The sequence below is a fragment of the Triplophysa dalaica genome, chromosome 18 (genome assembly GCF_015846415.1).
Source record: "Triplophysa dalaica isolate WHDGS20190420 chromosome 18, ASM1584641v1, whole genome shotgun sequence".
NCBI classification, from domain to species: domain Eukaryota; kingdom Metazoa; phylum Chordata; class Actinopteri; order Cypriniformes; family Nemacheilidae; genus Triplophysa; species Triplophysa dalaica.
This window is the reverse complement of record NC_079559.1, coordinates 10,991,127-11,015,960: the sequence shown is the minus strand read 5'-3', so window position 1 is coordinate 11,015,960 and position 24,834 is coordinate 10,991,127. Positions and strand designations below refer to the sequence as shown.

The window sequence follows — 24,834 nt, the reverse complement described above, 5'->3', positions numbered from 1 at the left end:
TGTCATACAGGGGCAATAATACAATAGGTGATAGTTTACTAGTTTCAACAAAAGCTAGACCAATACTTGTTGAGTGAAAGAGAGTGTATTTTTTTCTGTCAAGCATTCACAGGATAGATGAGTTTTAAGTAGTTTTAGAATTTTGTGAGAGATGTGGTCGACTGAGTTAGGAAGAATGTTCCTCCAGGAAAGAGTTGTGAAGGATAATGAGCGGGAAAGCGATTTACTGCCCTTATGAGAAGGCAATACAAGACGCCGCTGGTTTGCTGAACGCAGGGTTCTTGATGGGGTGTAGGAGTGTAAGTATGCCGGTGCAGATCCATTGATAGTCCTGTAGGCAAGCATAAGTGACTTGAATCTGATACAGGCTTGAACCGGTAGCGAGTGGAGATGGATGAAAAGGGCTGTCACCTGAGCCCTTTTGGGCTGTTGGAAGACGAGGCGTTCTGCTGCGTTCTGAACCAGCTGGACTGGTTTGATAGCCTTTGCAGGAAGACCAGCAAGGAGAGCATTGCAGTAATCCAACCTTGAGATTACCAAGGCCTGCACAAGGAGTCGTGCCGCATACTCTGAGAGATAGGGTCTAACATTTCTAATGTTGAATGAAGGAGATCGGCATGACCACGTTGTCTTTGCAATGCAATCATAGATGGACAGCTGTTTTTCAAATATTACTTGGAGGTTCCTGGCTGTTTTGGTAGGAGTGATTGTGGTTTTGCCAAGTTGGATGTTGAGATCGTGTTGCACCGTGGGGTGTGCCGGAAACACGAGTGGTTCTGTCTTATAAGGGTTCAGCTGGAGGTGATGCTCTTTCATCAAAGCTGAGTTGTCTTCTGGGCAGGCTGTAATGCGAGCTTTTACAGTGGTATCGTCTGGGTGAAACGAGATGTAAATCTAGGTGTCGTCAGCATAACAGTGATACGAGAAGCCGTGTGCCCGTATGATGGGTCCCAAGGATGTTGTGTAAATGCTAATTAGAATACAAGACAACACGATAGGTCAAAAACAACCATAACAACAACTATTTTATATTTTTGTGGCAGGGCCAGTGAAATTGTTGGCAAAGCAAGCAAGTACAAATTTTAATCACTGCCTGGGCGAGTCAAAAAATCCTTAGCGTTGAGCCCTGCAGCTACAGCAATACACTAGTTTATTAGCTAGTTTACCTTATTAGGTAAACAGGGCTCTAAACTAATTTTCCACGCGACCCACTTTCTCTGTTGGTCGCACTAACTTACAATTTGGTAGTAATCATAATGACTTAAATGAAATGAAATTAATAGGTTCAAAGGTTTAAAAGTTTGTGTTGTGTTGTGTTGGATTTAGGGCTGGTCCGAATACCATTTTTTTGAGCTTCGAAGTAATCAACACCAAATATTCAGAGGGAGGGGGCTGAACACAATCTTCTCTGTAATAAAGGCAAGAATATCGGTGTCTGTCTGTCTGTTTGCATTTTTATTATGTTCCTGCAACCTAGGTCCTTACCGGGTCCCAAACTGCTCCAAATATTAGGTTTGTCGGACATCATGCAACGTGCGCAGACCGAACAGCGGAAAGCATCTTTCATTAATTGCATTTGTGTTGTTTTGATAACATAAAAATCATCAAATCGCAAATTTGACAAACTGCCTTTGTCTCGTCCTTAATGAATTTAAAGTTAAGCTGAGACAGTCTTTTGTGAATGGTATACAGCTTGGAATGTGTGTTGAGATGTCTCACCCATTTAACTATCCTTGTTCCAGGGGGCAGGGTCTATGTATATTTTGGGGTTCATGATGTCACTTACCCAGAAAAAAGTTTTTGTAGTCCCAACGAATAGTCTTAGTCTTTAAAGTCCCGTGAACCGGAAGTTGCGATAGTTTTACTTCTAGTTAGTTTTTAATTTCTGAAGGCAATTGAATTTGCAATGAGGAAAATAGTGGGCGTGGCTTTCGTCTTTCTCTGCAATTTGATTGGATGTATAAAACAGCTGTTGCATTTTGAAATGGAACTGGCAGCAGACTGACAGTTGAAGGGGAGGAGTTAACAAAAGCTCCGCCCAAGTCCTCTAACATACGTCATTTAAGATGGATAGTCATTATAGGAAGGAAAGTCAATTTCCGATTTTAAAGATTATGAGGGCACCCAAATTTTAAAATGAGAATGACCCTCACTGATAAACTATTTACAACAAACATTATAATAATTTTTTTTTATTATAAGTGGGACATTGTTATACATTCTCTTAAAGAAAATATTTCTGTGAACTTGGGCGTTGCAACTAGGCAGATGTTTTTTAGATCAAAAATTAGACCTCCCCTTTAAAAAGAAATGCATTGCCTTATGAAAGAATACTGTTGCCTTTAAAAAATTATTTCACTGGGTTTGTAATGACAGATTGGGTAAATCAATAGCACAAAGTTACTTCATTGGCATTTCTCAACCATTTCCAGGTCTTCTTAGGACATTTATCCCGCTGAGAGCTGCGTGGTAGAACGACATTTAACAGCGTAACACCTTAGCGTTCCAACACATTCAAGCTGGGAAACATGGACGGGAGGCTTTAAAATAACATTTTCCTTAATGGTCCACCAAAGCACTCATTACTCACACAAACACCATAGAAACAGCAAAGTGCCCATCTAAAAATATCAAATTACCATTTGGCACTAACGCAGGAGTGATACTTAACACACACAAGAGGGTGTCTGTCTGCCGTTCCTCCTCGTTCGTATTCCTGTGAGCCTGTTTTGTGTGTATTACAGTTAATGATAGAATATATATGCGGACAGCTGGTTGCGGTCTTTTTCTCTACGGCCTCATGTGTCACGACTATTTCCAGCACCCTAGGGTCAGGCTATCACTTAGGAAGTGAGCACCCTGCTATCAGGACGAGAGCAGCTATTGGCAGACATTTGAAACCGTCAATGTCTCTGTTGGGGGTGGTAAAGGAAGTATTATATGCTTCATTGTGGGCTATTTTGGGCTGTTCATTGAGGCATGATGCATGTGATTAACTTTATATTTGCAAACCGAAAAGTTAGGGTGGGAATAGTTTATTTAGCTTCATTGGTTTTCAGTTTGACTCAAAAGTGAGGATTTATGCAAATTCAAGTAACGTTTTAAAAGGAATGACAAAGTGCTCATTTTATCATATAAGCGTGATGAGGGATTAAATGCATTTTAGTCTGACCTCTACGAGTTATTTTTGAAATGAAAGAATAAGTAATGCCAACGACATGTCAATGTCTTAAAGCAGCCCTGCAACTATGTATCATGCATTCTGACTTCTTTACAATGTTAAACGTGCTGTCTTCTCATGCTTAACTTTGTCAACTTGTCAAAAAACGAGTTGGACGTATTACGTTGTATTCCTGTTCTCGATAGACTCCCCAAGCAATCGTACAGATTTCGTAAAGTTTTTTCCGAACTTAATAAAGCTGTTTCATAACAACTTTTCTTAGTCCCTTATTGGACAATTCTCCCGGAAAAGCACGCGGCACGGCCACAGAAGACCGGGAGAAGGAGCATGTGCAGACGTCACTTTCACTCGTAAGTAGGAGAGAGAGAGAGCAAACGTTCGAAGTTCAGGTGTTTGTTTTTTCACTGCATTTGGGTGATGAATGTTATATAAACGTTGGATATAACGCTAGATTTGAAGATTGTTTGAAACTGATATATGGAGCCATCCCTGCGCTAAAAGATGCCGGACATGAACCGCATGCTGTGTGTGAAACTGATGTGAACAGTGTGAAAACTGTCTGTGTTTTGTTGACAATGTGCTTGAGTTCAGCCTACCCCTCCCCCCCCGCACACGCTGTATGATTTCGGAAACAATCGTTAAGCTGTATCTCTCTTTTATAAATGTGATCAAACTAAATACTCTTCGAAGATACGAAGTATGCAGTACTACTCTATAGGTACTCAAGATTAATATGAGATTGGCAGAAACCTTTTTGTTACGCCTGCTTTAAGGCAAGTTTATCCTGAGACTAGAGCGACGTTGTAGGAGAGCTGTCATTTGCAGGTTATGGTAATCGTTGTTCCTGAGGCAAAACCAGACATGAGATGTTGAGGAGCCGTAGGAAGGATGAATGTTTGAGGAATAGCCTGTCTAAATGCAGCACATTTAACCAACGTACATATATTTTAATTTATAGATATCTGCGTGTCTTAAAGATAATTCACACTGATCCGAAAAACAGCAACAAACCCTGACATTGTACACTGTTGAAAAATGTACTAATCATTTTTGCTAGGGTATTATACATTCATTTTGTTGACATTTTTGTTGACCCTTAAACAACACAATGCAGTGCAAGATTTAAAATACAAGAAACAGCTTTAATTAAAAAAGCTCATTATTGTGCCAGATTTTTTACAGATTTCTTTCTGCAAGTTGGATGTTGCATTTAGGATAAACGAGTTCTGTGTTTGACTTACAGTCATTATAAATCAATGCATAAAGACAACAAATCGTTGCGTTCATAGAAAATATCAGGCTCCCATTTGTTATGTCATCTGAGAAGTTGTACATACTGTAAGCATTGTACAAACATTTCCTACGTTGAGATTTATTTTGTTTTTTCAGTTTGTTTTTTACACAGTCACAACAAAAGAAGTCAAAAGAAGTCAAATTGCATGCTGTGGGTATCCTTTGTTTGTGTGCAGATTTACATTCTCTAACCACCCCTATATTATCTCCCATGATGCCTGTGACCGAACAGACTTGTTTTTGCTACCTTGATGCCGCAGAACAAGTTGATAAAACTGAGTGGATAACATTATGCAGGTAGTGCGCTCGGTCCGTGAGTCAATACTGCGTACATGTTAGAGAAATGAGTCGGAATTGCTTATGACAGTGTCTGACAGACTGTCAACCCCGTCTGACGGCTCTTGTTTGAGAGGGAGCTCCAATAACTGCGTTTATCGCCTTTAGCTACAGTTTCATCAGCGAATGAAGGATTTGTATCTGGAGGTCTGGCTATTTTGTGCTGTAGTGATGCATGACCTGAGGATGCTTTGATCGGTTCGGGGACTGCAGTCGTCTCTCAAGAGTCAGTGGTGTGTGGGGCGGTCTGCGATGTGCTGGAAGGGCTTCGGCGCTCTGCATGTTCTGGCTGTTTTTTGTTTGGAAGAAGAGGTGGGTTGTGAAGCAGGGGCACATGATAATGATTTCATCACGATGAAAGCAGCGATTGTTCCAAAGAATAAAAACGAAAGAAAGAAATCGTTTATTACTGGTATGAGGGTATGAAATCAGTTCCAATTCTATTGCTCTCTTTGTAGCAGATTTATATCAAACATTCAATATTGATATCCCACTTTCATTTGTTTTTGTTGTTATTTAGTTTACAGTTGTCGGACAAAATGGGTTAAATGAGAAATAGAGCCTAAAATTGATCTAGATAAGGAACGTTTTTTTTAAGGGCTTGAAATGGGACAAAACGTTTATTCTGCATCCCAACTTGTCTGTGTCATGGGATCTGCATATCCTATAAAACTACAGTATTTGATGAATCATTGTATTTTCCTTTTCTACATTCATTAGATATCATTGTTTCCTTCTGATGTGTTCCTACTTTACAAATTATATTCTGTTTGTTGGTTTTTGCTTTATCTTGCACGGCCTGCCTTTAGTGAGACATAATGCAGATATAATGGTGCCAGCACATCGTGTATAAACCGCTGAATGTCCTTGGTCTGACTCAATGCCTTTTCCTGACTGTAAGAATGGATTCACCCACCCGTCCACATGTTCTTCCCTCTCATTGGCTCATCCGCTCCCTTCTCTTCCTCCCCTTGCAGTATCAGCCAATCTGAGCTACGGCTCTCTTTCAGAGCTTCCAGGATTGGCCGGCTCTGCCGTGATGCTGCTGGCTCCGCTTAAGAAGCAGTCTAGACTGCAGTGACAGCTTTTTCAATGGGAATCGCTCCGTTGTCCTGCAACACGTTTGACTCTCCATCTCACAATTTTGAATCTAATTTTGTTTTTCAACCATGGTGTAGTCATTTGTTCTCTCTCTAAATCCAGTTTCATGGTTTCTCAGTGTCATAAATCCACATCAATGCATTTCTCCATTATTTTGTTCATGATCCCTTGCGTATAATCCGTCATTTCTCATTTTTCAAACCATTTTGATCCAAAAAAAAAGATCCGAGCCCTGCGTAGCCTGAAGGTGAGTACACTCGATTGGTGTTTACAGTGCCGCAGTCAGACTCGGCACTGTTGCAGTTTAATGGCACACTGAGCTTTTTTTGCGTCGTGTCTCCTATGCAACAGGTTGTGTATGTGCCTCATATGTTTGACCTGGGCATGTCAGTGTCGAGGGGGGTACGTCGTAAAAACTAGCTGATATTTATTACGTCTGTAATGAACAACACACCTCTCCTCACAGACAAAGTGCTAGCTGAATGCTTGTAATTTCGCAGGTAGTTATTATTATGGTCTTTTTTTCTCTTATAAATTCTCATTTCTCTGTTTAACGTTCCCCCAGGAGTTTTGTTATTAAATATCCCACAGTCTCGTAAACTGAGTTTGATGATATTTTTATATAAAGCTTAGGAATGCAATGCACCATCATCTGCCATGAGGGTGTTTAGAGGGTTTGCACTCAAATTTGTACAAATTTAGACACATATTTGGGTAAATGTTGTGTAAATCTGTGTACTTTTTCATTTGTACGCTTATTTGGTACATATTGAAAATGATTAGTTGTTGCTTTTGATGTATGAGCCTATAAATATGTAGTGAAATGCAAGTACGCCGTGATTTTTAAACCAGATGAAATCTGTTTTAAAGGGACAGTTCACCCAAAGATGAAAATCCGGTCAGTATTTACTCACCCTTGAGTTGTTCTTAATCCATAAAAATGTATTTTTTTTCTGATGAACGGATATAAAGGTATTTGTATGCATATAACCAAACAGTTTATGGTCACCAGTGACTTACATTGAAGGAAATATGACAATGGTAGTCAAAAGTGCCCCAGAAGAGTTTGCTTCCCTACATTCTTCAAAATATTTATTTTTTAACTTCAGAGTATTTTTCCGGAATTTTTTCTACTATGGTAGTCAATGGTGGCCAAGAGGCGTTTGGATACAGGTATTCTTACAAATATATTTTTCTTTGTTCACCAGAACAAGGAAATTCATATAGATTGCGAACAACATGAGGGTGAGTAAATGGTGAATTTTAATTTTCGGGTGAACTGTTCATTTTTAGCAACTGTTCACACAACCTATATAAAAATGTGTGAATAATCATGTTTTATGCCGGTTCCTATGCTCTTTCAATCTTTGTATGTCATTTTGATAGTAGTATGAGAAATAGGCTTTGACAGGAGCTGTCAGCAAATCGTTCCTCGTCTCTGTTACGAGGATTGCAAAAGAGCTAAAGGCCAAAAACCAATAGACCTTAAATGTCTGAGAGCAGCAGAAGCGTCTTATTTCATCCAAATTGTGTCAACTTATCACCCCGTCCCGAAGTCACATGGCGGTATCAGTGTTTTGGCCATGCGAGAGTTTTTGGAAATGTGTTGTCAGGGCATTTCATAAGAACAGTATCTTTGAAAATGCATACCGGTTGTTAAGTATACACAACTCATTTGTATCTCAAGAATGCTTCGCCTTTTAAATTAACCAACAATTATTGCTTGGATTGTTGCTGTGATGTTTTCTTCGTCCTCTTTCTCTCATTTTTTGTATGCATACAAAAAATCGAAATATGTGTGCTGGTTTCATTATGTGAGTGCACTGGCTGTTCTGGTGCTATTGGGTTCGTACTGGGGTCTTTAATGTACCATGTCCTTGACACTACGTTTTATTTAGTTTTCATTAAAGTGTGTAATTTCTGCGCCAAAATAAAAGCGGGTTGCTTTCAAACAATGCTGTCTTGATAACACCACAGAGCCACTGAGGGCAAAACCTACAAATGTTTTACTTCTAGTTGTCTTTGCTGGTATATAGTCAAGTATTTTACCTCAAAACAAACCACATTTCTGTGTCGACACAATCGTCGGTGAATGTCACAAAAGATGGCTTGTACGGTATGTCTCAAAGTCAACAACCATGTGATGTTGATACGTGAGCTGTTGCTCCTCACGTGATTCCTGCACACAGTCAACAAATACCTTGAGAATGTATTAGTCTGGCTTTTCCATGTTTTACATTTAACTCCCTTTAAACAAAAGGCTTAGTGAAGTAGAACAATGTGCCGTTTTCTTGAGTTGACATTGGTATCAGGTATTTGCGTGTCTTTGATGTATGATTTTTTTTTTTCGCTGTACCAATGTTTCCCGTATCTGTTACGTGTTAAAATCCACGCAGTCCTCAGCGGTGCACTGATGCTCTAAATACCGAACCGTCCTCCCCGCGGTGCAGGAACAGTCTTTCGATAAACAGCACTGATCAGATTTCAGCAAGCACATTGTGGCCCATTTACAGACCTGCCGTTTTCAAGTGATTTTGACCCAATAACAATCTAAGAATCGGCTGGGGAAGCAGGAAGGTATTAGAGACTTCGGCTTTGCGGTGTTGCGCGGTTAGTCTAGAGCCCGGCTCGGTGGGAGACTCGAAAAGGAAACGCAGCCAAGAAGCCGACACGAGGTGTGAAGCGGGAGTGATCGTAGATGTACTCTCTCTGTTAGTCACATTTTGTCCTCTTCGCACCTTAACATGCTGTGTCATTGTGGTCGTGGGGTGGTCCGTTTCTGCACAAGCTTAAGGGGGTTTCTGTGGGGTTTATGTAATGATATTAGTGCTGTTTGAAATCTTGTTTCTGATCAATCAATAGTTTATTCTTTTATATCTTTAGTTTTCCGTTGTCCTCTCACCACCTGTCTTGTGTCGACTTTTTGTTTCTAATATCTACAAGGGAAACCGCTTGGTAATAATTTCCTTCTCTCTCTTGTTTTGACAGCTGAAGGCTTCTCGCTGGACAGGACACTAAGAGGGCCAAACAATGGAATGCTCTCTCCTGCCTACACTGCTCAGCACTCCACAAGCTGAGGTTAAACGGCTTAGTTAGCAGTGTGCCTCTCCCCCAAGAACTCTTACTGCCTGGGGAAGTCGGGAGAAAGAAAAGCGAAAGAAGGAGAGTTACTCCAGAAGCACCTTACTCCAGTTTTTTCTAGCTGTTTCTTTTGGATTTGCTTGTGCCCAGAAATAAAGCCAAGATGGAACTGGAATCGTACCTGTGGATGGTGGTGATCGGTTTCATTATCGCTTTCATCTTGGCCTTTTCGGTGGGGGCCAATGACGTGGCGAACTCGTTTGGCACGGCCGTGGGCTCAGGGGTGGTGACGTTGCGTCAGGCCTGCATCCTGGCCTCCATATTTGAGACGCTGGGCTCCATTCTCCTCGGTGCCAAGGTCGGGGAGACCATACGGAAGGGAATTATAGATGTCAGTTTGTACAACGACACTGTGCCAGTTCTGATGGCGGGAGAAGTCAGCGCCATGGTTGGTGAGTAATGGATCGTTTAAGGCAACGGTTCCCAACCCTGGTCCTCGCGCCCCCCCGCTCTGCATGTTTTTTGTATCTCTCTTGTTTAACAGACCTGATTTAAACCTCTAGCTCATTAGATGAGAGCTCAATAAATGAGCGTTAATGATGGGGTACCTTACCCAAGCATTTGTTGATTCACTGCCGGATTGTGAGAATCATGTTAGAGTGAGTTGAACAAATGCGTTAAAAATATGCAATTTTGTTCATTTTGTGTTGATTTTGTGTTAATAAATAAAAGGGACAACACGAGGTTGAGGTAATAGTCGCACAAAATGTGTTAACTAAACACAGAAATGTGTAAAGAGGATCTATTGACAGAAATGCAATATACATAACTATGTGTTAAGTGCTATGCGCGTGGGGGTTCAAAACCAGTGCATGAGTTGTTTCTGTTTGGCAATCAAATAATAACAGCGCATGCGGGCATCAATGGCGCATTTTGATAAATAATATTGACTTAGCAATAGTTTACATTCTCTCAGTTAAAAGGTTGCGGTGGTAAGTAACAATTTTGCCAACTGCACTGAACTTAAACTCTGATAGAATGCCAGTTTCAGTCACACATGAGCATTTTCTAGACAAGTAAGCTTCTGTTTTTGTCCACACATAAAAAAAACAGTTCCCCGCCAAAGACAAGTTATTCGTGTGTATGTACTGTTGTACAGCAGGTGGCGCTATTACACACCTTTGGGAAAAAGTACAGAATCCCAGAGCCTAGAACGTATATTTCTTATCGGTTTTTAATGATTCTTCTGAGTGTAATCTGGGCGGAATCTTTGACAAAAAATCTTTAATTATCTCAGCTGTTTAAACAAAGTGATGCATTTTTTAAGAAACCTACCCACATCTAAGGAGTGATAAAAAAAAGAACAAATGAAGATATAAGAATACGGTTTCCTTTGCTTAAAAGCAGAGACTCTGTTCTTACATTGGACATATTGGTTGTCCATATATTCTGTACAGAAAATGTACTGTGAGCCATTCAATTTTGGTGAAAATGTTAAAAAACGCTGGCGTAGGCTGGCAACTTTGTTTAAAATGGCTGGCGGAGACAGAGTTAACAGATAAACTGCTCTACAGAGCAAGTTTCGTTAATATGTTATCTCCTTCGGCAAAGAAGCGGAAATGTGACTGACCTATTGTGTTGTTTTTAGAATGTGAGTCTAAACTTTCAAAATGTAGGTTTTAGTTCGATTATTTATACTATATGTTTTATTATCGGACCACATATGTATCTTTGAGTTTTTATTTATTACAAAGGCCTTACTTTCTGTCAGTCGAATTGTTACACAGGTGTGATGCTTCATCTATTTTACTTGCATAATAAATTAATTTCATCCAACTCAAATCAATTAGACCTAAAGGTTCTATTATTTAATCATTTAATAAGCAGCAAGTTATAAGTGGGATAATGTCAGCTGCTCATTATCAAAAAATCACCCCTTTCAGGTTAGGGTTGTGTAAAACTACGATCTGAAAAGACTAGTCGGTGGGTGGCCTGGATTACTAACTTGAGTAACCCAACTAACTATTAGACATGTTTGGAAGTGAGTGAAAGAAGCAACTGGATACATACTCCGTTATTACATGATGACAAGTTGACCATCGTGGCCATTTCTTCTTTTTATTATGTAACACTCATCTACTATCATGGTCTTGTTGAATGATTACACTCACATTACATTATTTAGAGAATATAGAGAATAAAGAATATAATGAGGACAGAGGGAAAGAGAACATATGGTTCTGAGATTGTCTTTTGCTCCAGCTCTCACTCATAATAACTTTTTCTTTCAGGGTCTGCGGCTTGGCAGCTCATTGCCTCCTTTCTAAAGTTGCCCATATCTGGAACTCATTGCATTGTGGGATCTACAATTGGCTTCTCAATGGTTGCTATTGGCACTAGGGGAGTACAGTGGATGCAGCTGGTTAAAATTGGTAATTTTTGTTCTATTTTTTCTATCATAATGTACAGTTTATTTGCTCATTGGTGCATGTGAGAACTATGTGTGAAGCTATGTTAAGCTCAACCTTGTATTGGCTGTATTTTGTGGTTTGGTATGTATTGTTCATATTTTCTTAATTCTGTATTATTACATATTGTTTTCATGAAATTACATTATCTAATTTTCTTAAATTGTCTTGCAACCGAGATGTGTAATTTGTTTAATGTCACGTATTGGCTTTTTCTCTGTAGCCACATCATGCGTCATTACGTTGGCACCCTATTTAATTAGTAATTGCTGTTTATTTGATGTAGTTTCATCATGGTTCATCTCCCCTCTGCTGTCTGGTCTTATGTCTGGCCTGCTCTTCTTCCTCATCAGATATTTCATTCTCAGCAAGGTGAGTTTAACGTAATAGGTCGACTGGTTCTCCTGTCTTACATCACTTTACTTTAATGATTTGTAATCTCATACATTTTTTTTTAAACAGATTTCGAATTTAAGACCGAAAAAATTGATCAACGTGCTCAGACAGGTCTTAGCACTTTGCTCATTGCTTCAGACCCCGATATAAACCTTTTAAAAGTGCATTAGAGGCATTTAGATGGTCTGTAGTGTTATAGAGCGGTCCATCACCGGTGCATTTAAGAGCTCACGGTTTTATTATATTTAACGTGCATTAAGCCTTTTCCACATAACTTTGCATGCGGCTGTTTGGATTGGCTAGACAATAGCTCAAAAGTAGCATCTGTGACTGCTATACAGTCGACCTTTAGAAAGTCTGTCTTGTGGAAACGCTCCTGCTGTAAACACTTTACTTGAGCCCTTAAGAGCTGGGAAATGCCTGTGGCCACAGCAATACTGAGGTTAAGGGAATGTTAAAATGCACAGCATTTAGAAATGGTAGGAAAGAGATGAACTTTTCTTTTAGCTGTAAAACATTGCCTGTATTTTACTACAGGATTACTTCAAGAGTGACATTAAAAGGGAACTGTGTATTTATTTCATCATTAAAAAGTTGTACACATAAACAAACAAAGAGTACACTCACGTGAGATGAAGAATGCAGTTATATGAGCACCCTTGAAATGTGTAAACACCCTTAGAACATGATGTGGAGCAACAGTGTGTAAGACAGTGTTGGCATGAAGCTTAAAGCTTCGAAATGTTTCTTTATTTTTTTTTACGGTCCTGCCGTTAAGAACATGTTTATAAATGTGTGTGCTACACAAAAGAAGATATTTTGAGAAATATCTTTGGTCTCGTGGTTTTGTGTCTACACAATGGAGGTCAATTTATGGCAATTTTCTTTTTTGGGTGAACTATCCTTAAATATTTAAGACCACTGTCAGACTGGTCACCACAACATACACCAAATATTAGATTGTCCATCTTATAAGTTATATTTTAGGGGCCTTTTGCCTTTAATGTCATTGGACAGTTGAGAACGGACAGGAAATAATTGGCTAGAAAACAGGGGAGTTGGACTGGTACAGGATGCTCGAGACCGGAATCGAACTCGAGTTTGGGCCACATAAGCACTGGCACTATACGTCGACGCACTTAGTAAATTGCAATTTTTCATCCTCATCTTAACTAAGGCAGAGTTTTGCTGTTGAGGCCAGAAAAAACGTATAAAAAGAAATACTAATTCTGTCTTCGTATTATATTGTTTAAACATAATATCGCTTTACTCTGTCTGTTACAGGATGACCCTGTTCCTAATGGTCTTCGTGCTTTGCCCCTCTTCTATGCCTCAACCATTGGGATCAACACCTTCTCCATCATGTACACTGGAGCTCCCCGTAAGCCACTTCTGTCTTAAAGTGATAGCGCATCCACTGTAAAGACATCTTTGATCTTAGAAGAGTTTGTTTGTTGTAGCTGAATAAGTGGCATTGAATCTAAGCATAAGCACACCTCATCCAGAACATTGTTTTGGAGATGCTTGCCACATCAAATACATATATTTTTTCAAGATAATTCCACATGATTGCTTTTAACTCTCATTAGTTTGTCTTTGATCGTCTCACGCGCCTTTTTATTTTGTTTTTTTTGTGCAGTACTGGGCTTGCAGATGCTCCCCGTCTGGTCTATTGCCCTCATTACGTTGGCTGGAGCGCTGGTATGTGCCGGTCTGGTCTGGTTTTTTGTTTGCCCCTGGATGAGAAGAAAAATAGCAAGTATGTACTGCCCTGTTCCCTCCCGCAGACTCGTGGCTTGAGGTGGTTTTGATGCTTGTGTTCATTTTATTTTTCTGCCTTTTTCTTCATTCTGCACAGTTACAAATCCATTGTAACATTTATACTACCTGGTTGTGTTTTTGGTCATGGTGACATCTGGCTATTAAAGTCACACTTCAGGAGACACTGTTGGTAACCGAACAACATTGGCTCCCATTGACTGATATTGTACATTTCACAAAATATCATCTGGGTTTGGAAAAGGCAACAATGTTTTTCTGTATGAGATATAGGCATCAGTTCAGGAGGGGAAGGATTTGCCTAACATCTGCTGCTCTGCTGGGGTGTTCTGTGACGTACTGACAATCTTTTGCTGGCGCTGGTTTGTGGGCTCACGTTGAGAGTAATGAAAAGCAAATAAACCGTAGCTGTTTATTTGAGAACATCACTGTTGAAACACGGACCGTGAACAGCTTTTATATTTATTATGGTTGCACATGTGTTTTGAATTAGCAGAGAGATCTTAATTAAATTAATCGCTGAGATGTTTACAATGCTTTACATTCATGAACTGTCATATTAGATTATTGATGCATTAATGATGGCTTTATTAAATTTGTTTTCAGATTAGGTGCTTATTTCATAGACATACGTTTTCCATGTAAGACTGTACAACTTAGTCTGGTAGTGATTATACAGCTGCTAAAAAAAATAGGAGACCATTTTAAAGACCATTTTCGTTTTTTCGGAATTTACTATTTATGGGTATGTTAGTAAAATGATTCTTTCTGGTTAAATATGTGACATACTAACAATATTTCTACCCAATTTCAATTAAAAATATTTATTTGCAGAAAATTAAAACTGGAGAAACATGACAAATTAACAGTAAATATGTTCTGTATTTTTCAGACCTCAAAAATTGCAAAGAAAACAATTTCATATTCACTTTTTCAGCAATACAACAGTAATGTCTATTTGTTTAGGAAAATTAAAAAATATGTGATTTTCATGTGTCTTGCCATGCTGTCAGTCTTTTACATTGCTGTTGGATGACTTTGTCACTCCTGAGGTTTGATTTCATTGAAATCCAACAGACACTGGACTGGTATGACCACAATACATCTAGAAATGCTGATTAAATGAAAATTTGGAATTGTTTCTTATTTTTTTCCGTGGCTGTGTATGCATAATTTTGTGCTTTTTAATATTGTAAATCCTTCTCTTCCTCATCTTGCTAAGCAAACTGAATCTAGATAACTGAATATAATGTCCACTAGTTTTATTTTCCATATTGATCTTTCTCTTTGCCCAAACAGGTCGTCTGAAGAAAGAGCATGCTTTGTCCCGCATCTCCGATGAGAGTTTAGATAAAATCCCAGAGGAGGAAGAGGAGGCTCCGGTTTTCAAAGAGCTTCCAGGTGCCAAAAGCCACAATGATGCTGTTCTACCTCTGACCGAGGAGTCCACAGGGGAGCTTAACAGTCTGGCTAATGGAGGAACTGTTCTGCCCAATGGCAGGGTGTATGGTACGCAAAACTATTTTTTTGGCTACTTTTCTAGGAGTCATCACACTGTTAAAAATTTCACCGTAAAAAAAACAGTAAGTAACTTGCAGCTAAGTTGCCAGCTAGATACTGTTAATTAACGGTATCTTGCTGTTGCTGAAATTAAAAGGTGGTTACCGCTTTTTCAAAAACGGCATAAAGCTGTTATTTTTCGACATTAACGGTAAAGTACTGTCAAAAGCATTAACAGTTGATTAATGTTTATTCTCAAGTGGTTCTTAAAAGGTTACAAATTATGTATTTTTACTTTTGATACTATCTATAATCCCTTTAGCAGTCTTGCTGTTTTGTACAGTATGTACATTTGTCGATTAAAACATTAAAGGTTTAACACAAATAATGCATCGTCACTTCAAAAAATGCATCTTCTTTATTATTTTAAAATTTCTTAAAAGCTTAAAACACATTTAAAACAAAAGTAACAAAAAAAATGCAGCCATTTAAATAAAATTAAATATTTACGTGCAGTTATTGTAAACGGCAAACACAAATAAGAAAATATACTATAAATTAGGGGCTGTGGAAAAATAAGTGAATGGTCGAATAGATGTACCTTTATAAAATACTTTCATCAACACCTGAACATCAGTGAACACAAAGAACCACAAAATATTCTCCAAATTAGTAGAACATAAGGACTTAAAGTGACTAAGAATTGAAGGTTTACAATTTATGGTCTTCAAAACTGAACACCTGAAAAAATTGTGCAACTAACGCACATCATGTTTTGTTTGTTGTATATGGAATGTGCGTTGTGTGAAGGATAGGGTTCACTTATATAAAGTCCCACTCAAAGTCCATCAGTTTCTTCAGTAAACTGGGAACACGGGTGTTGAATTTTTTCCGGGGGACCTTTCCTGTCCGCTTCGAGATGACTCGTCCACCCTTGGTGCTAAAGATAACTTTGATCTAAATCATGTTTTTAATGTGCATTCCAATTAATATCAACTGCAGTTGGGTTGTTTTGATTGATATTAACAAAAAATTCAGCAAACTAATACAATAAAACATGACACAATACAGCAATGTAGAAGTAAGTTTGGGCTATAGCTGTGAATCCTCATGTGATTCACATAGGCTACTGGAGTACTACACAGATGTCCACATAACTGACATGGAAACATGCTGACAAGTCAACCTGTACAGTACTAAAAGGCGTAAAAACAACTCGACTTAACAAGAAAATCTGCACGAAAATGAAAGGTCCCTTAGCCTTATGGATTAGTCAAAATAACAATACAATGCAAACCAACAACACTAAAAGTTTAAATGCAAATTATTCATAAATATCGCATGTTATTCTTAAGAACACGAATATTCTTTAGCATTCTATCACCAAACGTATCAATAGACGTAGAAATTATACTGTTAAAATTTTGACGTAGAATAACAGCAATTTTTAACAGTGCACTTTTCAGTTAACATGGACCAATTTTCCCGGCTAGGTCGGACAAACTCCATGACCAACGGCTGTCTCAAGTCACCTGTGTCCAATGGGAGCTTCAGTTTTGACGGCCACGTGCGCAGTGATGGCCAGGTCTACCACACCGTCCACAAAGACTCTGGTCTCTACAAGGACCTCCTACACAAGATCCACTTGGGCCGCCTAGAGGATGAACGCAGCAGTTCACGTCACGACAACAGCTACCGGCACCTCCGCCGCAACAACAGCTACACGTGCTACACGGCCGCCATCTGTGGGATGCCGGTGCAGCCTCTGTTACGGTCAGAGCCCAGCGCCCCTCCACCAGAGGACAGTGAGAAGCTAGTGGGCGACACAGTGTTCTATTCAAAGAAGAGGCTGCGTTACGATAGCTACTCCAGCTACTGTAACGCAGTTGCCGAGGCAGAGATTGAGGCGGAGGAGGGCGATGTGGATGTGAATATGGTAGCGGATAAAAGGGAGCCCCGGGTCCCTGCTGAAGTCCCGTTGGAGGATTGCGTCGATGAGGATAAAGAGGAGAAGGACAAGCATCAGGTCTTCCTGCTCTTCCACTTTCTGCAGATCCTCACTGCCTGTTTCGGATCCTTTGCGCATGGTGGGAATGATGTCAGGTATGGCACTTCTCAAAACATTCAAGTTATATTCTCTAATATTGATTTAGGGTTAGAAAATTAGATGATTTCTTTATTCATATTTCTTTAAAGCTTTTATACCTGTTTAGTCCCGTGAGTGTTTTAACGAAAGTTGTCAACGAGTGCCAGCATTGTGATCAATTTAACAAAACGTTGATGGCGCCTAGGATATTTTCTTCTGTGAATATATAGACATCAGGGATGTGAATACGGATTTCCATATTTTTGACCTTGCTGGGATCACCCGCGTTAATTTCAAAATTTTGATTTATTTTAATTTGTGACGGGATAGGGGGGGGGGGGGGTGTTTGGGGATGTGCGCGTAGTCATCATACAACAGGATCATTTCTACGCTCTCTACGTCATGCACACACTTGTTATAAATGCAAAGCGACCGCTTCATTCAGAACATAATTTTGCAAGTTATCTTTATGCATCCAGAAATCTGTGAAAAATAGATGCCAAACACCGCTGTTTTGGTACTTTAAAAAGCGCGTGGTGTTAATTTTTAATAAGTGGGGAACAGCGTTTTGTAACATATACGGAAAAAAATACATAAAGTCTCGAAGTTGAGACGACCATATGATATGCTTTAACATTATCTACAGTATATGCACAGACTAAAATAGAGCTTGTGAATCTACGTAATTGTGCATTGGATTCAGAATTGGGTAATTATAAAAGTTGTTTTAGTTTTGCTAAGTGAAAAATATCTACTTTTGGCAAACAGTTGCCTGTTTTTAAATCATGTAACATTTAATTGTTTACATTAAAAACTATTTTGGGGGAAATTGGGGTTGGGGGAGGGTGCTTGCAGTCTTTCTTCTTTTTTGTCCTTGGCTGATCACATGCCTGAGAATTACAGTATACTGTATCAAATGAAAAAATAGAAACGCTGCTATTAAACCTAAAAAAGTCTCCATTTGTTTTTATCACATTTTGAAGAAAAATCTGTTTTTGGTCCAAAGAAATTGTGTTTTGTCAAAGATTGTTCGGAATGCAAACGGATGATTAAGAAAAACTATTTGCTTCTTTTTCTTGAACAAATCCATTTTCTTATTTATCACCTTGAACAGATTCGTTTTTAATCAAACAAATTCTTGAATAAACGGATTATTTTTAATCCAACAGAATTTATATCAACAGATTATTTTAGAGTCAAAGAGATTCTTCTTGATTCGATTCTTTACTGAATCTAAGGTCATGGTATGTGGGATGTAGGATACCTTTTGAGAAACAACTTTTATGATTAGTTCAGAATAAGACCTTAAATAGCAGCAAAGAATTTCCCTCACATTCCACAGCATTAATATCACAAGCCCTCACTTTTGTTCAATGCCATGGATCAAATTCAGTTCTCCGCACATTCACATTACCACATGTAAAGTGCAACTCAAAATAGTTAAAATAGACTTTGAAAAACTTGTTTCTGTTGACATTTGAATAAAATTTTGGGTGTACTGTTTCTTTAAATCAGTCATTACATAAAGCCATAATTATTGATTATTTTTGTCTAACCTGTGACTTAAAGCATATGTAAGTTTTGATCCCTTCCTTTGTATGCGTGATCTATTTGATTTATCTGTTCTGCAGTAATGCCATTGGTCCTTTGGTGGCCCTGTGGATGATTTACTCTCAGGGTGGGGTGATGCAGGACGCGGACACACCCATCTGGCTGCTGTTCTACGGTGGCGTAGGAATCTGTACTGGATTGTGGGTTTGGGGACGACGTGTCATTCAAACGATGGGCAAGGACCTCACGCCCATCACTCCCTCCAGGTGAGATCGGCTTGAGGGCGGAAAGCATGAGTCATCTGTGCATGTGGAAGCTGTTTTGTGCTGGTGTTGCATGCAGATGTGCTCATTGAATTGAGCACTGTTATGATTCTGACAAGAGTGGCCTCCTATGGTAAACCAATGTCTAAAACACGTACCATTTACAAGGTTTTATTTTTTACACTATGAAAGCCTTTTTATGTTAGCAAACAAATGGAGAAGAAGTGTGGTTTGTGGTCATTTATTTTAGGCTCTGATCTAAAAGTCAAGAAAAGACCAGGAAAATAATGAATTCGTTTTAGTATTTAGTATATATTATTGTGCTTAAATGACTTGGAGGAAAACGTTTTTGCTTATTTGAATTTTACCTATAAAAAGTGCAATTATATATTATATACACAAGATATTTTTATTAAAATCTTAAAAATTCCTTTTTAATTATTTTAGGGTTAAATTAGATTTTGACGAAACTGAAACTATCATACTTGGTCCTAAACGGGTCTGCCCTTGAAGCCTACAATATTGGAGCATGTGCTTTGCCAGCAGGGTTAAAGCAGTTTATCTGATATTGAAATCATGCTAGATTAGTTCTGTTTTGAATCGGCTTTTTTCTTTTAGGTACTTGCCCTCAATCCCTCCTTGTGTCGGCACGGCAAATCAGGTTAAATATCAAAGCAAAATGACCGTAATTTCAATTTTTAAGTCACTTTAAAACAAAGGCAGTTTAAAGAGACCAGTCACTATTTTCACCCTCTACCTAGAACCGCCTGGGTTTGCTAAATTTAGCGAGACACTTGTGCATATGGCCCCTGTAACCTTGCGTTCTCTTAGTAACGGGACAAACTGTCAAAAACAAATGAGCTTGAGGTAATAATAAGAACAAGCGCTTTCCGTTTGGCCTTTGAACAGACGCCTCAGAGACTATTCACAATGCTGTTAACACCTGGTTAGAAACGGTCTAAAAACTTCTCCTTGGGAACCACCCAGAATATCCTAGCGAGTTGCATGGTCATTTTCATTTGAAAGTAATCAAATCTTGGTGTCCGTGTTTAAAAAAAACGCAACTTCCCAGTTTCTCAGCCTGTGAAAGACTTTGGTTTACCATTAAGAGGTCACTTCACAATCCTGGACTCCAAACCCCGGCTGCGAAGTATGGATCAGGTGGCAATGTTCCCAGCTTCATGATGAACTCGCATACCACACAAAAATAACAATCAGCATGACCTCAGCATGTCAGGTTGGTCGTTGGGTTTGATGATTGTTGACAGGGAGTTTTTAAAAACCCAAGAATAGTAGCCATCATGCTTTTGCCTTATTGCAAGACCGTTGTTTAGCGATGACACATCAGATGGGTGTTGTATGTGTGAGTGATTTGTCCTTGCTTGTCTGTACGCGTCTTGCCCACATGTTTTTGCTTCTGCTGTGTAGGTTTGTGGGTTTACGTAGTCTGCTGGGACAGATAAACATCTCAAACTTGGTAGTTTGAGAGGGGTCTTGAGCTCTTTTTAGCCAGTTAGGCTTGTAGACCTGGTTGCTGACCAGCTAAACCACCTGAGCACCAGCTTGGCCATGCTGGGAGACCACCAGCTAAGCAACCGGCTAGCAAACTAGATCGAATTAATTTACTCGCCCTCATTTCGTTTCAAACCTGTATGACTTTCATTCTTCTCCAGAACTCAAAAGAAGATATTTTGAAAAATGTTTGTAACCAAACAACACTGGCTTTTATTGTATGGACACAAAAACCACCAAGACATTTTTCAAAGTATCTTCTTGAGAGTTCTTCAGAAGGAAGAGTCAGGAATGACTTGAGGGTAAATAAATAATGACATATATTTTATTTTAAGGTGAATTATACTTTTAAATGTACAAAATGAACCGTGAAAAGCTTCTGTGGGGATGTCTGAAGTTAAATTGACTCAAAGAAAGTTTATCCACTAAAAGTCTTTTTCACCTTATATGTTTGGAAATTCAATTGCAGCTATCTGCGTTACAATTTAATATAATATATGGGATTAAATGTAATTTAGTACGGTATGTTCTTATTTCAGTAACTAGGGAAACGTGTATGTGTGTGTTTGTGTTGACGGCCACATGAGAGTTTATCAGTATGAGACTGTCATCACATCTATAGTCACCTGCTGTTCTTTCCATCTGCGTGCATGCACACGTTTCTGCTCTGTGATTCTTTGTCACATTCTCACACGTGCACTGTTGCACGCTTCATAGGGAAGAATTCACAAAATGAATCTGTCTATCCCCTTTTCCTTTTATTGCATCACCTTAATCTCCTCGCAGTTTTCCTCCTCTTTTGCATGTTTTTGCATGCGTGCTCCTGTTAAAGCGTCGCCTCCTCCCCACCAGCATGCTGTACATGTCTGGCAGCCTCTCTCCTCGGCATGCATTGTCATTACAGGTGTATTCGCAGGTGTGATTGTATAAAGTTGTGTTCTGTTGCCCTCCCCGCAGTGGATTCACTATCGAGTTGGCCTCAGCGGTCACTGTTGTTTTGGCATCTAATATTGGACTTCCAATCAGTACGACACACTGCAAGGTAAAGCTCGGGTCAGACATCAGCCGACCCCCTCAGGTTACTGTGTGCACGACGGGAGAGAGGAGGGAACCGTCTGGTTTTACAGGGGCTTACTGTAAAATGTAATTACTATTGACAAGAAACAACACAAATTCCGATTGGCACTTTTCACAAATAATGTACACGTTTGTTGTCTCCGTAGGCATCTTTTTCTTGATCTGATAATTGAAAGTATATTTGCAGTACAGAAGAAGCTTTGCCAACGGAGCTGGATTTTGTGTCCATTTTAATAAGTGGAAGTATACAAATCTGAAATTTGTATATATTTTGCCATGTGGTTGCTCTGTTTATCAGTCATTCAAATCAACAGCAGTGATAAGCAGCACATAGATCAAATGCACTTCCACTTTTCTGTAATTTTTTTATAATAAAATCTCGAGTTTCTAATATGTTATTTACATATTATATACAATAAATGTCTTAAATAATTGTATGTCTAAATATTATTATAATGATAAGCTAAGCTTTTGACATTTTGTGATGTCACAACTTGCACATCTGTGCACCACAACCTTGAGAATACTATGCATTAGTTCCTTTTTAAACTTTTTTTAATTGTTTAGTCACATTAAGTTCAACATTTAGCCCTGTTACAACGATAAATAAACAAGAATTTTAAAATTAAACAAAATACTGCAACATTTGGTTTTGACCAAAGTTATTTGCTACTTGATTATTATTTTAAAGTAAAAACTCACACTTTTTAAATTATAATTATTTTTGAATTGTGGAAAGTGCCGCATTTTATAAGTTGTTAAATGAAGGTGTTTTTAAAACATGTTTTTGAAATTACTCTGGCAGGCACTCATGATTCACTGATCTCAGTTGCTGATGTCATGGGTTTCGGTTGATAATAAATACACCTCATTGCACGCTGATGTCAATGGTGGAACAATGAAACCGCTCATTAAGGCAAACAGCGCTCTCAAAACCCTTTAGAAATGAAGACAAGTGTTCCCTCCTCTTCTCCAAGACTGGGTGCATACAGAATAAATGAAAAGTCTTCCCTCCACAGATTTGTGTATAAGTGGTGCTTCACAACCTCTTTTTATGACTCCTCCTCATCCTCTCATGTCACGTTGCTGTGTATTTGTTGTCGCATCGGTTCGGGTTACTAGTGTGTTGCTACTTGTGTCTGACATGTTTATCTGTGTCTCTGTCTTGTCATCTGTCGTCTTTTCACAGTGGATTTTGCATTGAAGTAATGAGCGCTCTTTCGGTGCTTGTTGCCTCAAATGTGGGCATTCCTATAAGCTCCACCCACTGCAAGGTATATTGGTATAGTCTTTTGGTAGTGCTAAGCTCCGCCCCCATGGCTTTATTAGAGTAATCACAGAACAACCAATCATTGTTCATTTCTGCAAACATGTAACTCCATGATTGCAGCTTTGATTCGCTTCATAATTTGATTCATTCATTGTTTTTGTGATTAGTAGTTTTAAAAAAGCCTGAAGCAAAGTCTGAACCTTTAGAAGGTACGGCATAGTGCACACATTCTGAACGTGTTAACCACACCATGTAACAAACAATAAGCGTCAGGACATTTTTAGATCCCTTAGTTTCTATTTCGCTTAACCATTGTTTGTTTTAACTTTTTAATGCTGATTTATCCTTCAAGTTGCTTATTCTGATTAGTTGCCAAAGATACAGTACATGTTGCTAAAAACATACCACATCACATAGAGATTAGTTCAGTTTGGGTATTCGAATTATTAGGATTACTATCGCCACGTCTTTGCTCCCAAAATAGCATCCAAAGCACCAATTCAAGTGTCATTGGTGGATAGCCAACGTGTAGATTAGCATCATCCAGATACGCAGCCTGTATTGCGTTAATATTAAACTGGAACAAAGTCATTTCAGCAGTGGAGTCACATTTCCGCCATGTTCGTATTGATCCCCATGTTTGTCAACTGATACTTATACAAGTCGTAGAACTGGGTCTGCGTCCTACAGATCAATGCGAAATCTGTATAGGGCTTTAAATCTTAAAGAAGATAATGAAATCTACTGACTGTTGACTTTGGGCTGACTTTTGCTCCAGATTTAGCCCCCCCGCGATGGGGTCTTCAGTTACAGTGACGGTATAAGAACAGCCAGATTGCTCTTGTATCTAGCACAACACCTGTCACCAGCACCCTTGAGTCACACAGCATGTATGGAAATGTTACTCCACCCGCTGCCCTGTTAGGCACGACGTGACTTTGCCTTCAAGCAGAAGGAGAAAGTGATGAATGCAGTGGATGATAATGCCTGGTTAAAGCACTGGACACTAGGTCTCAATTCTTGGAAAACCACGATGACCTGCTCATTTCTTATATAGAGAAACGCCTTTCCTCTTTCTGATTCCTTACCTTGTGGTACTTTTATTGACTAGCCGTTACCCAGGAATTGGTGAAACTAATCAAATCAATGTATTTTGTTATTCCAAAGTGTTCAGAACAGGTACATCCCATAAAATCCCATACATTTAAGATGGGAGCTTTTGTGTCCGTGGCACCTTGAGTCCATGTCAATGACATTTATATGCCAGTCCAGTATATTCCAGCCCTGTTCCTGGCTGCCTCCCAACGGCGCACTTTTTGGATGTCTCCTGAATCTGTCAAACCTGATTCAGCTCATTCGATCATTAGTTAGAGAGCCTCAAGATCAATCATGGGTGTATCAAAAACGAAAGGCATCCAAAATCTTAGGTCTTCTTCGAAGAGGTTTAGGGAACGCTATGCTAGGTTATTGACTGAACTTTAAAGGTGTAGTTAACCCAAAAAGTTTATAATCTGTCATCATTTACTCACCCTCTCGTCATTTCAAACCTGCATGACTTACTTTCTACCGCAGAACACAGAGGAAGATATTTCAAAGAATGTTGGTTACCAAACAACAGCGGCACCCACTCACCTCGATTGTATGGACCAATGGAAGTGAACAGGTACAGCCGTTGTTCAACATTCTTCAAAATATCCTTCGTGTTCTGCAGAAGAAACAAAGTCATACAGGTTTGAAATGACAAGAATTGATGACAGAATTTTCATTTTGGACGAACTTTCCTCATTGCTCATCCTTTTCAGAATGGGTTAGAAACCTTGATGACTCATCTTGTACCGATGGGCGTGTCCAAATTACAGGAAATAAAGTTGCACTCTTTTATCCGTTTCACAAGGACTTTAAAAAGCCTGTTCACTCAAGCACGGAGAATAACAAAATAT

The 24,834-nt window shown here is 39.1% G+C and overlaps 1 protein-coding gene across 5 annotated transcripts in view; it reads left to right on the top strand.

Annotated features, from left to right (window-relative positions):
• slc20a2 (solute carrier family 20 member 2) overlaps positions 1-24,834 on the top strand; it is a 32,349-nt gene that overhangs the window by 4,013 nt on the left and 3,502 nt on the right. For 3 of the 5 annotated variants that reach the window (XM_056772557.1, XM_056772558.1, XM_056772554.1), the window contains 9 exons: positions 8,900-9,444; positions 11,284-11,424; positions 11,747-11,832; positions 13,141-13,237; positions 13,496-13,615; positions 14,935-15,144; positions 16,629-17,238; positions 18,853-19,038; positions 21,505-21,589. In XM_056772557.1, the coding sequence (XP_056628535.1) occupies positions 9,156-9,444; positions 11,284-11,424; positions 11,747-11,832; positions 13,141-13,237; positions 13,496-13,615; positions 14,935-15,144; positions 16,629-17,238; positions 18,853-19,038; positions 21,505-21,589 (1,824 nt within the window). In that variant the 5' untranslated portion in view covers positions 8,900-9,155. Of the gene's footprint in view, positions 1-4,996; positions 5,123-8,899; positions 9,445-11,283; positions 11,425-11,746; positions 11,833-13,140; positions 13,238-13,495; positions 13,616-14,934; positions 15,145-16,628; positions 17,239-18,852; positions 19,039-21,504; positions 21,590-22,813; positions 22,899-24,834 lie in introns of those variants that run through there. The other 2 variants (XM_056772559.1, XM_056772556.1) reach the window with 2 other exon arrangements.